The following is a 19,093-nucleotide window of genomic DNA, read 5'->3' on the forward strand; positions in this document are numbered from 1 at the left end:
TGGCTTGCTTTTTAAAAAGTTATTACTGAAAAGCCAAAAACTAGTTAAGTATACTATATATATATATATACTATATATATATAATGTGTGCTAAAGAATTCTTAATGCATTTCAAATGTATTAAAAATACATTTCAAACTGCTTTTGAATCATTAATCTAAAATGATATTCAAACACTATCAAGCTATACCTCACAGAAAAACAAAGCACATAAGAACAGAACTACAGGCCTTTCAAGAAATAACCTACCTAGCCTTCCTGAATAAAGATAAGTAGAAATATAAAGTCTCACCATCTGGCAAGTTAATCTCCATACAAGTGTTTTTCAGTCTACTCTCCGCCCTCTGCTAGTAAATATTGTGGCTGACTGAGTAAAAATGCAAGCTTGCCATGTCTCAGTTAATCTCTTTCCAGTCCAACACTTCAGCTAAAGTCAACAGCATAAAGCCACCCCAGAGGCACTGCAGTGGGAACACAACAGAGAAGCCAATACATGTCCTGTTCTCCTGCAGTGACAGTAATCCCTAGGTGAAAGATGGGACAGGGAGTGGATAGTGGAAGCATCTTTCATGGGAACGGCCCAAAGACAGAACTTCCCAAACTTACTGTAACTATACCACTTATATTTCCACCATTGTGCGTTGCCTATTCAGCCTTCATTCTGTGGTTAAAAAATAATAATAATTTAATCAAGGAAAACCATGCTTATAACACATACAGGCATAGTTAAAACGCTGTAAATCTGGTCTAGGTCATTTTGTGGTAGGTGGAGCTTTAGTAACTATACCCACAGCCTATGAAGTAATGATGCTTTACAAGATAAACTTTGTAAATCCTAAAAGCAGATCAGTTTTCTATTCCAATTTTCTGCTTTGATTTCTTCTGATCTTCTATTGGTTGATCAAAATAATAAAGGCACTACCCATCCCACTCAAAAGTACAGCTCAATCCAAAAGCATGGTTATATCTGAGGAAGTGCTTATGTCAGTCATACAAAGCACTGACAAATACACAAGGACCCTGAGCTAGCCAGCATTTGGAATTTTCCTAAATATACCAGGAAATTATGCTAGAATGACACAGATGGAAAACCTTTTTCTCACCACAAACTTCAACGAAGTAAATAAAGAAATAACCTCTGGTTCTCTCAGGAACAAAAAGACCTCAGCATCTTGCCTTACTCTAAGTTTTAGTATCAAGTGGAAGGAAAAATTCAGTTCAGGAACCCTATCAATATTGATAACGGTTAACAGAGAAGGACACAAATGAACTATGGGAGCAGTCAAAAGCAGGCAACAGAAAAAAATACCAGCTATTTTGATAAAACACTTGCATCCATCAAACCACTACAGCCAAACATGGAGAGAGCGAGCAAGCTCTGGAATGTGATAGCTAGTCACTGAAGTTCAAGCCTAGCACTCCGCTATTTAGAAAGGACCTTCTATCACTTACTTAAACACTTTATTATAGTAATACAGAAACCAAGGCTTAGAGAGGCAAGTAGCTTATCCAGGATTATAAAACATTGCCACTAGAGACAAGGACAATATCCTAGGAAGACTGATTTTTAAGACTTTTTTAAAGCTGTTAAACAGTGTACTGTATGTAGCATGAAAAACATGCCATCAGTAGTAAGGAAATTCAAATTTATGTCTTCCATTTCACTTTTAATACACATCTATCAAGGAATATTGTAGAAAGCTCAGAACAAACACAAGATATGTGGCAGCATTGCGGTAGGAGTTCATAGCTGTATAGCAGCAATAGCTCTTTTTTCATTATTGCTTTACCTTAAAATTACTTTTTTTGCGTGTTCCATGTGTCTTTTCTGTTCTAAATATAGTTGTATGAGAATGAGTTTTGATTAATGGATAACATGCTGCCTAGGGCTTCAAAATAGTCTGCCTATTTATGTTCTTGAAAGAAAAACAGAATATGTATTTGGCTGTGGTCATGTTTACACAGACATTCAACATTCTGAAATATCAATTAACCTTTTGAGAGTGGTGACATGTTGCTGCATGGTATTTGTGTCAAGGCACAGCATTTGGAAGACATGAGGTGGTAAATATTTTAGGGCCAAGTTCTTCAAAAGGTTAAAGGACTGTAAATTATTTTCACTTCTAACATGATACTTGCTACAGAAAATAAAACATTGGAAGAGACTATATAGTGCCAGAACCTTTGATAACATCGACATTTACGTTATGTGAGAAGCATTTATTGGAAGAGAAGTACTTCGCCAGAACTAGCACAAAAATAAAGCTACGGTTCTCATTACTGCAGTCCTTTAGCTTCTTTTTACATTTTCTTATCAGCAGTTCGGATATATTCAAGCTACCTTGCCACTGCAACAATAAACACTGTTGAAAATGTACTGTTTAGCTCTGTAGGTTTTCACTGACACTTATTTAAGCTTAGGGTTACGTTTAGAAAACAAAAAAACAGGTGCAGGCTGGAAAACAAGAAAAGGAAAAAATGTAGATAGTAAATAAAACCAATAGTAAACACATATGAAAGTCCTTAATATCTGCTCTATGAACCCTACTGCAAATCATTCAGAGCAACAAAAACATGAGGCTGCCTTCATATCCATTTTGTTCTGCCTGGGCTTCTGAACCTATGCACAACTCTCTTCCTTCCAGTGCCCAGTAGCCCCAAAAAAAGATGTTACACTGCTAAATAAACCGTGCACTCCCTACAAACATATCGCTTCTCTGTGGCCATGTATACCTGCCCTGGAGGCAGATTCACACCACCAAGCCATCGGTTCTCCTAATATAAGATGATCTGATCTTTTCAGAGCTTCCCTGATGCGAACTTTAATACGATCTCCAGCCAAAAGATAATTTTGCAAAGCCAAGAAAAACATCAACAGAATCCGCCATTTCCCTCATCACGTAAGGACCTTTATGTCTTTACATACTATTATTACTCTCCCACATATTTTCACCACATTCGCCCACTTTCACTTTTGACTGCCCACATACATTACAGCAGGTTAAAATGAAAACAAGGAGAAATTCAAGTAATCAGATAAATATGACATGTTTCTACACTGGTTATCAAAAATGAAAATACTCTTCCTTTCTCAATGATGAAAGGATATTTATCTTATACTACTTAATGAGGAAACAAGTTAAGTGTTCTCTGGCAAAAGATTTTAGGCTAAGAACATCAAGGACAAAACAACCATCTTAACTATACACGAACCAGTCTATCAGAGTTAATGGCTTTGAGAGCAAGGGCAGGCTGGATGTCCAGAAGAGGCATGCTGTAAGGCTGCAACTTCAGGACTGAGAACACAACCAAGAGTGACTGAGAAACAAACTCACATTGAAATTAAAAAAAAAAAAAAAAAAAGTATGGACCTTAATTTGAGAAAAGAAACTAGGTGGAAGAATTGAGGAAAAAAAGGGAGAACTTAAAGCGGAAATAGAATTTCAGACAATAGATAAGCACCTGAAACATCCTTCCCAATACTTTCCATTTTAGCTGTTCTAAACTTCTGGATCAGGGCCTAGTATTTTTAAGGGTGGAGAGGGAAAAGTTGTTTAAATGCTCAGTAGATACCCCAGCAGGGAAAAATACGGATATTTTTCAATGTGGGGCTTTTGAAGTATATTGATAACGCATTCCCTGCACACACAAGGACTTTGTTTTAATTTTAAATGGAAAACTGGAAATGGGAAATTACTTGCTTCTAGAAGGTAAAGCTTTCAGAAGGTCATCCAATATCATAACAGATCATTACAGGAACTACAGAAAATCAGTAGTACTGCCATCAAAACTCACTGATGTGGCAACAAACAGCTTACTTCTCAGCACAGTGCAAACAGGATGTCATAATGCCATGCAAACCACTGTTTTTCCTTCATGCGTAATCCATGATTTGGCATCTGTTTGTCTCACAGAAAGCCTTGTAGGCACTGACTTTAGAGAAAACAGTAGCAACAATGAGTAAACAAAACACTGAATCTGCAAGACTTACAGCCTGGAAATGCTGCTTGGACACATAATACCAACAGGATCACAGTTTTTAAGATGGCCAGAAATTCAGATTGTTACAAAAGAGCCAAACACGCTACAACTGAAGTTTAACATATTATGAAGACATGCACTCCATTCACTTGGCTGTATTTGCTGCTTTCAGAACGCTGGGGTGTCCCTTCACAGAATATGTACTTTACTTCTGCATAATAGTGAAACATACATTCATTGTTTTCAGTTAGACTAGAAGCAATATATTCAAAACACATACATAATTTCAGAACATACAGCTAACTAAAATTTATCAGCGTTATATATTAAACATGATTTAACAAGCAACTGTAGATAAACTTTCTACAGGAAAGATTATGTGTGTTAAAGTTTCTGGCATATCTATTATTAGACTTTCAAATAAACAAATGAGTGTATGCATTTCTAAAGGGAGAGACAGAAATGCTTAATAGCATTTAGCAAAGAGCAATAAAGACATCTCAAAATTATGAGTTATATCTAAACAGTTTTTAAAAAGTGAGAAAAACAGACTTTCAAATTTAACATTTGTTAACAAGTCATTTGCACAGGGAATGTGGAAATAATTCTGAATTTGTAGCACTGTTCTGTAATTTTATGTTTATGGGGCTCATGAAAGCTCAGCATAGGAAAGGAACACAACATAAACAAACCAGCATATGCAATTTTTGGAGTCTACTACATGCATTTTTCAGAATTGCCAAAGGGTTCCTCTCATTGTGTTTGGTAATGCTTGAAAAATCAAAAAAATAACACAATTGTTCAATAATTTTCTTGGTATTTGAAGGATCCCTATTTAATGTTGTTTTCCACTGCTATATGACAGGAAGTTTTTCACTGTCAGTTGGTTTTGGTTTAGATTTTGTTTTTCTAAAAAAACGCAACAAAAATACCCAACAACATATGCCTTTTCAGACAGCAAAAGGTCTTCATTAGCCTGAAGTTGCTAAGGGCTTGCAGAAGCTTTTCAACATGAGTGATATGGCTTGATGAGAATTTTAAAGCAAACTGGGCTTGTAGCCCACACTCAGAATTAAGAGCCAGTAAGAACACCCTTTAAAATAACTAGATTACAGAGTTGTGATTGAGAAGAAAGTGTACTAACATAATTAAGGTATGACACTAAATCTTACTCATCCAGTTCATAAAGCACCTATCAGTTCAGTTGAATTGGCCTCTAGTGACACAATTACTAATTTGAGCAGAACTCAAAATAAATCTTAACACTCCTTCCAAAAATTCAAGTCTTGGCACAGATCTGAGTACTTCTAATAGTACTTCTTCTTCTGCGGTATTAGTGGTGCTGAAGGACTTGATTAATAACGACATTCCTGCTCTTGGTTACAGGCAGCATCCTATGGCACAGAATAACGCTTTAGATTTCCATAGATGAGAACCAACATTCAAGCCTCTTTCCACTGAGTCAAACCTGAGAGAGCCCTTTCAAGGTAGTTTACATGCATCTGTAATTACTTTCCTTCAAAGACAGGCTGATTAATTTGAGGGCAGGATGAAGGAGTGTAATCGACTTCATCTGAGTTACTTCTTTTTCTTTTTAAACATGTAATAGGAATGGAAAGCCAAGAAGAACTTATTATTGACTCATTCTCTAGAGGTATCACAGAAAATACCAGTCTTCTGTGGAAAACACAGAGGCCCAAACTATTTCAGAAAAAGTGGGAAGGCTGTAGTAATACAGAAATTAGCTTCATGCTCCACTGGTATATAGACCCACCCAATTCATTTTCTAATACTGTAATCCTTATTTTGAGAAGCATTTCAGTTCAAAATGATATAGTTGTGAAAACTTAAATATTACTTAACAGGAGATTATGCCTTTTATATCCCGAAGAAAAAGGTCTACACACTCGTTTTTATACAGCTTTTTCCACATGAAAACAAAATAATACACAAGTGCAATATCATTATTTCTCAGAGTTACACTTTCCTCATCTATTTCTACCAAATGTACATCTAAAACAGTATTATATCAGTTTACATACAACAACTTCATTACATTAATACTGGAATGTTCACTTAGCTTAAAGGCTATTTTAATAAAGTCCAAAGTAAATATTGATAATTTAACATTCTAAATTCTAAGCTTCTATTATTGTAGTAGTTAAGTAACTAATGCTATAGGAGAGAACACAATAGAACAAATTGATTTATATAACAGAAATGAGCAACTTGGAAAGGAAAACCCACCTTTAAGAGATGCTTCAAAAAGTAGATATAGGGTAACTAGAGAAATAAGATTCAAGAAACAGCGTCTTATAGTACCAATGTGGGCAAAAACAACTAGACATTTTAAAGCGGTACCTGGCAAATTCAGAATGTGAAGTAAATGATGTGCACTCAACTATAAACTCCTTTAAAGTTCTTCCAGTACATTTAAGAAAAGAATGTTAGTGCAGAGGAGACACCAGAAGGACAAAGCCAAAGTGTGCTTTAATGGCTTTTCATACGAGTTCATGGCTTTTCACTTAAGTTTCATAAAGTTTCTGACTATAGTCTTCTACCACATTTCAAACAGCAATAAAAAAAAAATAATGATGTACAGTATTTATAAATTCATCACCCTACTGGCTGAACTACTGCTGATAAGAATTTGACGATTAAGATTTTACCATATTAAAAACAGAAAAATAAACTGAGATTTAATTTTAAAAGGAAAAAAAAATTGTTGAGTTTGTAAAATGAACTGGATTCTTCATCCAAGATTGGCTCTCTCCTAGATGGTTACTGGTGTTAATTTCTTCTGATTTCATTTTTTCTTTTTTCCTGAAAGGATCAAGTCTTGTTTCTCTTCAGCAATCCTCATGTAGCACACATGGCAGAAAAAGTGACAGTCTTCAGAATTCTGAGTTCAATATCCAAAATAACCCTCCCTCACTTCTTTAATCTTTGAATTTTAAAAAGTAAAAGATACACACCAAATATACCAGTAAACTTCAAAAGAAAAGAAACAAAAGAAATAATATGACACGAAATCGGTACAAGTCTAGTGGTAAGCAGCAACAACTTCGAAAGACCTTTCCCTAATTTAGGTTACTGGAGGTTTTCATCTTTACCTATATTTTACCTGATAAGTACCTAGCTTAAAAGCAAACAGAAAGGGAGTACATGACAAACATTAGAAACAGCTTCCAAATCCATAGTATTTAGAGATTAGCTTTGTGGAAAAAATTAAAGTATTGTTGTACTCTGTCTGGCTCTGAGAACTTGTGAACACAGATAGGCAGTAAAAAAGTACACCAGTCTATGAGCACCCATATGGAAAAAGATAGCTGATTGGCTCTTTTACCTAGCGGAAGAACACACAGCAAGATCCATTGGTGGGAAGATGAAGTCAGGCAGATTTTAGAGATATGATACATATTCTTATTAGCCACAAAAAATATGCTAGTAATTACCTGTCATTTCAAGCCTGGAAACCAGAATCAACCCCCCATTTCTAAAGCTCTTTTACATATTAAAGAAAAAAATTACAGTTTGTATTACACAAAAAGCTAAATGAGATTTGCATAGCACATGATTCTAACCTTAAAAGAGCTATTTTTCCTGTAAAAACAGAAACGTTTCAGTAAACATTCTCAAAATGTACGTTCTAAACTTTACCGTTTACACTTACTTGGTAGAGAATGGAAGGGGTATGGAGGATAGGAAGATACTCACTAAAAAATCCTGAAGAAATAGTACCTAAAAACTGTAAACTATTAAAAATAATGTTTGAGTGGAATATAAATAATAAATTATGAATATCCATATTTTATTATGAATAATAAAAGCAACTCCGTTGTGCTGTAGCTGGCTATTGAAATGAATCTCAGTAGGCACAGAATTGTGTCTTCACCGCATCTTTCCACATTTGTGTTTCTTTGCCACTGTCTGTAATGGCATTGTATAACACAAGTTGGCTCACAATTCATTGTGTCAATGCTCATAGGAACAACACTCTCTTGTGACCTTTGTCACTGTAAGAATAATTAGTGAAACAAGAACTAAACAGAACCTGAAATACATTTTCTTTCTGCTTAAGCTGTATTCCTCCTTATTCTGCATTTCTTCCAATATCAAAAAGTATTTTTTCCCAAAACACAGCACACAGCCCCAATTCTCCTATTCTTTGTCATAACAACCTTAGGATGCATGTGTTTCAGAGAAATACTTCTATAGACTTGCTGCCGTTTAAACAGAGGGAATTTTGTATATTCGCACTACAAATACGCCCCTTAGCAAGACCAGTTTCTGAGAATACTGCTTTCAGAATTTTTCCCATATGGCTTCAAACAGTCAGTCAAGCTACAGAACTGACAGCTCTGTCAAGAGTTTTAGGAATGTAATTTCACTAGTTGCATTCCCACACATCATTATATTAAGTAATGCTGTCTGAATACTATAAAAAACTTCTCCTGCTTGGCAACATAGGACTATATTTTTTATTATGCATATTTTAAAGATACCATGAACAGTGTCCCAAAACAACAAGCCTATAAGGAATTTAGGTCGACTTAGCTTTTAAATCAGATAGATTTACAGAGTAACAAAAAAAATTATACAGAACGTAAGTGATTTTGGGGCTTTAGTGAGTTTGGTGGTGGTGGTGGTTTTTTTGTTGTTGTTGTTATTTGGCTGGGGGGGTTGTTTTGTTTTGCTTTTTGGAGAAAAGGAAAAGAATCAATGAAAAATTGCCATGAGAATTTAGAGTGAACCCAACTAAAAAGCTAGCTCTTTTTCACAGAGAGGAAAAAATACATTTTAACCTGATCCACGTGCCCTGATTTCTGAACCGATACATTACCAAAGATTTAAAAACCAGATCAGACTTGCATCAGATTTATCACTGACCTCTCATTCTAAGGGCCAAATTAAGAATGCCTTCAAACAAAAAATGGATATAAATAATATTATTCTAACTGATTGGGATTGCATTACCCAGCAGAAATAACATGATAAAGGGACTACCGTATGAGTAAACATTCAAAGAATCAGTTAACACAATAGGAGAATATACATAATTAATAACCCTGGACAGCTGAAGATTGACTATAGTTCAGTGAATAAAAATGAAAAGATCAAGTGAGAAAATAAATACTATTAAACAGTACAGCTTTAGTTTAACTCTGCAGTTTGAATTCATCTCTCAGGACAACAGCCTCCTATCAACTGAGTGGTATACACCGAAAGATTCAAAGACTTATGTTCAAAAAATAACATTTTTTCTAACAATTAGAAGCAGTGTTCAGTATGTCATAGGAAAGACTGGTATTCTTCACCTGATCAGTATTCTGGTAAATAATTGTTCTGTTGTATTAACAAACTCAGTTTGGCTTGTCATCTTAATGAAGCTATCAGCCAGTACACTACCACATACGTCTATTACACAGAACTCTCAGACCCAGAAAGCAGAAGACTACTGTACCTTGCAGGCAAGAAGGGATTTTGGTTTAAGAGAAACACTATAAGCACACAGATACAAGTGAAATATCTGTAAGAAGTTACTTCCCCTAATAGCTAGTGGTCTGAAGTCCAAAGCTAAGCACTGCTGCAAGTCAAATGATGCAAGCCTACTCTCCCAGAAGAGTGGTGAGCCAAACTAATTATTAGTATTATGAAATAATAATACTGGACAGTAAGCTACCCACTAGTTTTGGCCATAAATTAATCAATCCACAGCTATTCCTTCAGTTTATCTGAAAGTTCCAACATTTGATTGAAGTGCAAAGCATACCTCCAAATAAAAAACTGATAACCATTTTATGTTGCCTAAGAGTAGAAATGAATGGAAAAGAAAAGTAGAAAGGAATGAAAAGTAGAAATGAATGATTAGTGTCCGGACCTCCTTCTGTACGCTATACACATATATTCTGAATTCTAAATTAATATGTAGTCCTGCACATCACCTGTACAGGTGAGTAAAAGTCCCTCCCAAACATGCAGTGACAACCAGAAAGCCTATATTTAATAGTATAAAAGAAAAAATGTATATTATAAAGCCACTACATAAAACATCATTAATATTCAATGTAAGCCCATATCATATTGTATTCATATTAGTTTCTTTCAAAATATAGCAGAAATGTCAGAGACACATATCAGAAAGGATTTCAAGTAGAATTCCACAGAATGAGAGAGTAAGAAATCAAACTGTGTAGATTTAAAAAAAAATTATTCTTTACTATTTCTCATAATAAAAAAGCAGTATCAATGAAATCAAAAGCTAACAGGTATATTGTTTTTTTTTTTTTTTTTAAATGAATACATATCACTTCAGCAAAATTGCACTCAAGTGGTAAAAAAATCAGAAATCAGGCAAGTACACAAACTGAAACTTCTGTGTTTATTCGGCAGGATATTTCACAAGTGGTAAACAATCAGTGTTAGGGATGTAAAAGAGCTAAGTCATGAAATGAGACAATTTTCCATCAAACAGCTTAACTTCAGTATTCTACTGCTACACTTCCATCTAAGGTGCCAAAGGCAGGAGACACAATGAACAGATATTCTTATTCCATACAGTAACTCCTAAACTCCTAGAATCTGAATCAACAATAAAACTACAAGGCGCTACATTTGACCAAAAAAAGCATCATTATGAATCCAACTTCAGCCATAAACAGAACATGAATAAATCTGAGTCTAAAAACCAAAGAAATAAAAACAACTTTCAAAATTCCTGAGAAAAACAAACATCAGTGCTATCCTCAAGAAGAAAGAATCAGGGAACTACAGGCTAGCAAACTGCAACTCAATCCTTGACAAAGTGATGGAACAGCTAATCCTGGAAACCATTACCAGGTGCATAAAGAACAAAAAGGGTGACCTGGAGTAGCCAGCATGGGTCCACAATGGGGAATTGATGTTTGAGCAACCTGATAAGCCTCTATGATGAAACACCTGGCTTGGCAGACAAGGTAAAAGCAGTTATATTGTTTACTTTGACTTCAGAAAGGCTTTCAACAACATCTCCCCTAACACTCTAACAGAGAAGTTAATGAAGTACAGGCTGGATGAGGAGACAGTAAGATGGACCAAAACATGCCTGAATGGCCAGACTTTGAGGGTGGTGATCAGTAACATGATGTCTAGCTGGAGGTCAGCAACTAATGGTGTACCTGGGGGATCAATACCGGATCCAGTCCCACTTTAACTTCTTTGATAATGATCCAGATGATGGGGAGGAACATACCTGCAGCAAGTCAGCAGATGACAAAAAACTGGGAGGAATGGTTGAGATGCCAGAGGGTCAGGCTGCCATACAGAGGGACCTGGACAGGCTGGAGAGGTGAGCTGGCAGAAACCTCTTGACATTCAACAAGGGGAAGTAACAAGTCTTATACCCGGGGAGGAACAACCCCAGGCACCGGTACAGGCTGGGGGGCTAACCAGCTGGAAAGCAGCTTGGCAGAAAATGACTTGGAGGTTCTAGTGGTCACCATGTTGAGCATGAGCCTGCTACACACCCTTCCTGCAAAGAGGGCCAGTGGTGTCCTGAACCTGCATCAGGCAAAGCATTGCCAGCAGGTGAATGCAGATGATCCTTCTCCTCTACTCAGCACTGGTGAATCCACACCCAGGAGTGCTGGCTCCAGTTCTGAGTTCCCCAGCACATAAGAGACATGGACATACTGGAGAGAATCTAGCAAAGGGCCATGAAGATGATGAAGAGACTGGAGCACCTCTCCTGTGAGGAAAGTCTGAAAGAGGTGGAATTGTTCAGCCTGGAGAAGAGAAGGCTTAGGGAGATCTTATCAACGTATATAAAGACCTGAAATGGGGGGTGCAAAGACCCTCCTCTTTGCAAGAGCAAGGCTCTTTTCAGTGATGCCCAGTGCCCAGACAAGAATCAATGGGCACAAACCAAAACACGAGAGGTTCCCTCTGACCATCAGGATACACTTTTTTACTGCGAGGGTGCCTGAGCACTGACTGGCACAGGTTGCCCAGAAGGGTTGTGGAGTCTCCCTCCTTGGGATCATCAAAAGCCACCTGGTCATGGTCCTGGGCATGCTGCTCTGGGTGGCCCTGCCTGAGGACCTGGACCAGATGGCCTCCAGAGGTCCCTGCCAGCCTCAACTATTTTGCGATTACGTTGCTGACAAGTATGACAAGAGAACTGTCACTTCCTTTTGCCTTATATACATATTCCTTCTGCGGGAGAAGTGAGCAAATTGGGAATTTGCACACAGCCACGTAAACAAGTTTGTAAAGTACTTATATATGGAGGGCGCATTTATGGGACCAGGTCTTTTAAATTATGTTTTAACCATATATACATTCCAGAGAATATTAATAATTAGATACACCTCTTTCAAGAAGCTAGTATGATCTCTAAATCAATCTAAAACTCTAAATTGTAAAACCAATCTAAAAAACAATCAAACCCCAAGTGTTTTCCAGTATTCCCACTTTTCTAAAAGTAATTCAAGAGGTACTGATGAAAATTTATAGTGTTTGCTACTACAATATATCTTAAGACAATACTTAGCCTACTATTTCTCAATGTGCACCAAGATAATACAGCAAATACATGCTAATATACAATTACTTACAGAATACAGAAGGAAATAAATGAAAGACTCGCGCAGCCATCTACTACACTCATAATCTTATGAATCACCTTGTAGTGTCTTACAGGGAGATCACAAGTTCTTCTTCCATTATCCCTAAATATTTTCTCTTTACATGCCTTGTTAGCAAAAAAAAAAATACTGTGTTTTAGCAATTAGTTCTGTGAATTTAATCCTTTGGCTATGGAAATGCTCTCTTGAACTTCATCATTTTTCACTAAACTGCAGTCTACAGAATAAAGACTTCACAGGTTTTCCAAAACATGCTGAGAAAGTAAATTCAAGCAGTTCAAATAAACTATACCTTAGGGCATACATTCATAATTGAACTGATACTCAACTTGCCATCCAAGCTAGGAAAAGAAAGGAAAAAGGTGAAAATGATGTTTTAAGCATATGTAGAGGCAGACACATAGATTTAAACCTGCTTTCATGCTTAAAAAAAAGAAAGTAAATGACACTATATTTTTATAGTTGCTTTTGTGCAGGCATAATTACAAATGACAGTTTAAAACTACTTTATATGGGATATAAAGCACTAGCAAAGTGTAATTCCATTACATGAGATGGTGGTGAAGGCACAAAGAGTCTCCAAAGCCATAACACACACCAGAAGTATTGTATGTTGCAGGCCTCACACTAAACTACAGACATACACACACAAATGTCACCCCCAAAGGTGGTCACAGGAGGACCACAGGTGCAAAGGGTACAAGTTCTAGCATACCTAGAATTGCAAATAAATTATGATCAAAGCTGTTTGTGCTAGATTCTTTCATTTTGAAAACCCAACAGCAAAATATAGATCACTGCGCAGTTTGTCTCAAGAAAATTCTTGGACAGCAGCTTGGTACAGTACTTTCAGAATTACCTTCCATTCTGCGTGCACATGTTGTATTCTGAAAAATTAACCTTATAAGCTCTTATAATTTCACTTTGTTTTCAAATTGCTCACTTCCCTCAAATGGAAAGTCATACTTACCTATATAATCAGTGTACCTCTAATCATTTAACCTCTGGGACTTGTATGCTTGGCATTGGTAAATATCATTTCAAAAAAAACAGAAGCCAAGAATATTATGTGTAACTCTTCTTTGTGTGTGTGTGTGTGTGTGTACTTACAGTATCAGCCATTTTCTTATTTAGGTTCATGAATTAGTAGAATTCCGCACTACAAGTTGTGTGTCTAAAATTACCCAGTTTTCCAAATGATCAAGTTTAAGTACTTGGAAAAAAATCAACTCTAATGCAATCACGTATATCTTTAGACTTTGTCACTGACGTGTCTTGTCTTCTCAAAATGTGCATTTTACACCCAAAAGTGTAAAAGCTGCTGGTATACACTATGTTCTAATTTTGTCAGTGTACCGTGTATTCCTTATCTATCAAATTTATTTTCTATGTACTTTTCACTAAACAAATCATAGAGTAACAAACTGAATCTTATACTAGCAAGATATATAGCAATAATGAAAGTAAAGCAAGAATAATTAAGTCACTGTTCAACAGTTTTGTGGAACTATTTGATCCTGTCTGACACTGATACATTCTGTATACACACCTGCTAATGCAGCTGAAGGCTTATTAAGAATCACAGGATGTTATACCTGCTCATAGATGTGTACATTTATGCCTAAAGATACAATGGAACTTCAGTGCCCTGACCACGTTTATCCACTACCTAATAAGCTTGTTTTGTTTTTCAGCACCTTGTCTTGTCATGAATTTTGTATCTTAGACTTCTTGCTTTAAAACACAGCTATATAGCTTTACTCTCTTATATAAAAAAAAAAAATTACCTTCTGAGGGGTCAAAACCCTCTGCCTGAACTTTTCAATCGTATCTTGACCTGCAGCTGCCCATGCACTGGCAAATGCTTCAGCTTTGTCTTGATCCAGGTGAATACTTTGCAGCTGTTGTTTCAGTGAAGCAGGCTTCAGATTGTGATAAACTGCCTGTTTAAAGGAAAAATAACTGCTATTGTTGAAGTGCTGTTCTACAAGTTGTGCCAGCAAAATTCTACCACAGATGGCCATCACATCCACCCAAGATTTTTACTAGCAACTCTACTGTTGATATTAACTAGCAACTTTCCTGTTCATATTAACCCTTTCACTGAGCAGACAGAGAAGTGTAACTATCCCAATTATATCTCAAAGTGCAGTATTCCAAATGAGATAGACAAACTATGAAAAATGCATATGTAGACCAGATCTCGGTACACCCCTATATTTCTCCATTGTAAATATGCTAAAGCAGCTATCACTGAAACAAATCTTGGCTTTAAAGTCAATTATGACCAGGAAAAAAGGACAGCTTTTCCAAATTACACCCATATTAGCATCGATTTTAGTGATAAACATTCTATATCACTGACTGGCCTCCACTTTAAAAACAGGACTCCACTATCCTCCCAATCACCCTCCCCCCCCCAAAAAAAAAAAAAAAAAACACAACACATACAGCAAAAACCATGCAGCAGCCTTATTTCTATCTGTCCACAGATCAAAAGGCTATTAAAAAATTTATGCTTTGACAGGACAAGCAGCTATTCTAAAAAAAAAAAAAAAAAAAAAAAAGAGCAGCAATCAGTTGGAACACAGAAGAGTCCTCATGTAACAAGTATTACACCTGGGAATCTTCTTTGGACTGATCAGTACTTTTTTTTTTTTAAATGCAAAAAAAGTTAAGTCCTGGGATACACAACTACCTTTTCTATCCATCTGCAATAATTATCATACTAAAGCAGTCAAATTAAATTAAGACCAGAGAATAATACAGGTAAGCTCCTGTCTGGTTGAGAAGAAATTTCAAAATTCCAGTCTGGATGTGACCAGTGTTTCTTTTAACTTCTCATGGATTCACTGTCTGTCTGTTCTCTTTTTAATACTGTGGAATATGTTAACTAAGCTAACTCACATTAAACTGACACGTGCAGGAAAGGACGATTCCCATCTCATGGCACACCTGATTGCCATCAGTATGCATGCCCAACGCAGACTGCACTCACTGTACTTGCATGGAATTGTATCAACAACACTGGAGCTGTCACAACCTCTAAGATAAAGTTACCTATTTAACGTGTCATATCTTGGCATCCCACCTGAGTGGTAGCTGAGTGCCAAAGCACAGCAGAAACAGAGAACCTCCTCTGTGTACAAGTCACCTAGCTGTACAGCATGCAGTCACCTACTCATACAGACACTAAAGCTACAGCAGTTTGTCTGCTCACCTACGAATAAGAGGAAAGACTACACCTAATTACCAGTACTTCCCTCATAGTCATACAGAGGTGGTTTCCATCACCTGTATTTACTTTGTTTAGAAATTCAAGCCACAAATGCAATGAGTCCAATTCAGATTAGCAAAGTGTGCAAATTAAAGCTGTAAAATCATGCCCACAAGACATACATAATTTACTATAGATACATGTTTTCACAAATTACTTTTTAGCTTCACAACTATATTTTTAAAACCACAATCTGATAAAAAAATATATATTTAACAATTCACAATGATAAAAATGATGTACCTGTTCCAAAATGAATGATATAGTTTCAAGAACTAGATGAAGATCCTGCTTTTCCAACGAAAAAGCTATTTGAAGTTTTTCTTCTTCCTCTTCACTGAAGCTACTTTCAGCCTGAAGCACAAAAATAGTTACTGCTGACATTCTATTTGGCTGCCATAAACACATTTGCCAAAAGAAAAGCTTTCTCCCCATTTTTATAAGCATAGTATTTGTCCTGTTTTTCTAAATGGACAAAGCAAAGCCCTTTTCCAGCAGAAAAATACAATGTTTCATCTCACTGAATATCAGACTTAACTTACACAATATTGTGTGCTTTTATCACGATCAATTTAAAAACACCACAAGAAAATGCTTTCTACTTACACTTGAGAGCTACTAAGGAAACACATATCTTTTGACTACATCAGATTGTCTCCAATAAACTTTTACAAGTGAAAATAAGAAAAGTAAGAAGTGCACTATTCCAAAGAAAACTGAAGGCAAAGCTGTTTTGCAGTTACTTATGCAGGCTTCTTCCACTCCAGACACTCCTTTTGAAAAATGCCTACGCTGTTATAGAGAAAATGAAGCCCTAATGTAAGCTGTTTTGAAAGTCAGATTTTTACAATATATAGCACACCATATTACTGAAGATTACTAAGAATGTGCTGTACTTTTAAATGCAGCAGTTATGTTTATTATACTACAGTAAATTAAACAGTAATTTAAATGCAGATATTGTCATCTTTTCAAATGTAATTACTAATAGTTGATGCTACAAACATCAAAACACCATATTTAGACCACTTAATAAGCCAAAACTGCAAAGCTCAACAAAAAAAGCAATTGAGCTGTCAGAATAAGCAAAATGAGGCAATTACAGAAAAACTTCAGTGATTACAGAGTTTGTAGCAAGAATATCAAAATGGAAATGTTATCTGAATCATTAGAAACCTCACTGCAATATCAGCAGCATCCAAGCTAGTAATTTCGGTAGGGAGAAATTAGGAAATGAATCAAATAATCCAAATAGTCCTTACAGCCTCAGAGCTATAACCTTTAATAAGGTTTTATTTTCTGTCAACGCTACTCCTAACCTGAAACGTTTTAGTGTTTATGTGGATGCAAACCCTAATTGTGTTTGTTTTCTTATTTATTTCTAAACAAAAAATAGGGAATATGCAAAACATGATACTGAAATATATATATATATATATATATATATATATATATATTTGGAAGAAATCCTCAACAAAATTATTTCTGTTTTAACATGTTGCTTACGGTTCCCCCTGCAATATTTTGTGCCAAAATTAGATTTAAACTCCACTTGACTTTTTGACTATGGGGTGAAACAGACTCCTGATGTTCCTTCTGTCACGCCATTAAAGAAGTAAATGAAATCAGTAAAATAAAACAAAACCTGACAGGAAAAAGTGACAAAAACGCCCGTGTACAGTTTCTTTTCGACCTGAACCCCCCCCAAGCTCTGGCCCACGGCCACAGCAGCACGGGATGAGGGCGGGCACTCGCAGCAAGGCCCGGGGGAGCGGCTCTCCACCGGAGCGGCCCCTCCTGGGGGCACAGCCCCGGCCCCGGCCCCGGCCCGGCCATCAGGAGCCCGCCCGCCCGCCCCGACCTTCAGGTGCAGCTTCTGCAGCAGGCGGGACAGCAGCCGCGGGAAGCGGCCCGGGTCCACGGCGTTCAGTAGCGACACGGCCCGGCGGATGCTGCGGGGAAGGAGAGGAGGAGGAGGTGAGAGGAGGTCCCGGTCCCGGTCCCGGTCCCGGTCCCGGTCCCGGTCCCGGTCCCGGTCCCGGTCCCGGTCCCGCCGCTACCTGTCGGTCTCCGGCACGACGGGCGCCGCCATGGCTGCCGCTGCGGCCCCGCCCCACGACGGCAGCGCGGTGGGGCCAAGCGCCGCCCGGGGCGGTGCCCTGCCGGGGCTTCGCGGGCCCCGCCGATGGAAAATGGCTGAAGGCGGGATGGGGTGGGCGGTGTGGAGGTGGATAAGGCGACGGGGCACAAAGGGAGTAAATTATGGCAGGCGGGACAAGTCTGGAAATAATGGAGGAGCTTTGAGAAATGTTTTACAGATGTGCCCGCTGGACCCCTGGCCCTGTAAAGTGAGGGGATTTTAGTGATAGATCATAGAGTCATAGGATCATAAGGTTAGAAAAGACCTTCAAGACCATCTGGTTCAACCATCACCCTGCTACCAATGTCACCCACTAAACCATGTCCTTGAGCACCAGATCCAATCTTTCCTTGAACACCCCCAGGGACAGTGACTCCACCACCTCCCCAGGCAACCCGTTCCAGTGCCTGGCTGCCCTTTCTGAGAAGAAATGTCTCCTCATTTTCAACCTGAACCTCCCCTGGTGCAACTTGAGGCCACTCCCTCTAGTCCTATCACTAGTAATCTGCGAGAAGAGGCCGATCCCCAGCTCCCCACAGCTTCCTTTCAGGTAGCTGTAGAGAGCAATAAGGTCTCACCTGAGCCTCCTCTTCTCCAGACTAAACAACCCCAGGTCCCTCAGCCTGGGCACACTCCGGGGGCTTGATATCCTTCTTGTACTGGGGGGCCCAAAGCTGAACACAGTACTCAAGGTGCAGCCTCACCAGAGCAGAGTACAGGGGGACGATCACCTCCCTGCTCCTGCTGGCTGCACTATTCCTGATACAAGCCAGGATGCCATTGGCCTTCTTGGCCACCTGGGCACACTGCTGGCTCATGTTCTGGTGAGCATCAACCAACACCCCCAGATCCTTTTCCTCTGCACAGCTTTCCAGCCACTCCACCCCAAGCCTATAGCATTGCATGTGGTTGTTGTGGCCAAAGTGCAGGACCCAGCACTTAGCCATGTTGAACCTCATCCCGCTGGCCTCTGCCCATCAACCCATCCCCTCCAGGTCTCTCTGCAGGGCCTTCCTACCCTCCTGCAGAAGGTCAGCCGACATTTCAGCCAGGGCCTGTGCAGATAGAGGC

The 19,093-nt window shown here is 38.1% G+C and overlaps 1 protein-coding gene across 3 annotated transcripts in view; it reads right to left on the reverse strand.

The window, feature by feature from the left end:
- COMMD10 (COMM domain containing 10) overlaps nt 1-18,051 on the reverse strand; it is a 103,436-nt gene extending 85,385 nt beyond the window's left edge. For all 3 annotated transcript variants that reach the window (XM_035569046.2, XM_035569048.2, XM_035569047.2), the window contains exons 1-4: nt 17,943-18,051; nt 17,744-17,834; nt 16,126-16,236; nt 14,393-14,548 (exon numbers count right to left, since the gene is read on the reverse strand). In XM_035569046.2, coding sequence (XP_035424939.1) covers nt 14,393-14,548; nt 16,126-16,236; nt 17,744-17,834; nt 17,943-17,974 — 390 coding nt within the window. In that variant the 5' untranslated portion in view covers nt 17,975-18,051. The remainder of the gene's footprint in view (nt 1-14,392; nt 14,549-16,125; nt 16,237-17,743; nt 17,835-17,942) is intronic.
- Nucleotides 18,052-19,093: the final 1,042 nt, after the last annotated feature.

Source organism: Cygnus atratus, chromosome Z (genome assembly GCF_013377495.2).
Source record: "Cygnus atratus isolate AKBS03 ecotype Queensland, Australia chromosome Z, CAtr_DNAZoo_HiC_assembly, whole genome shotgun sequence".
Lineage (NCBI taxonomy): Eukaryota > Metazoa > Chordata > Aves > Anseriformes > Anatidae > Cygnus > Cygnus atratus.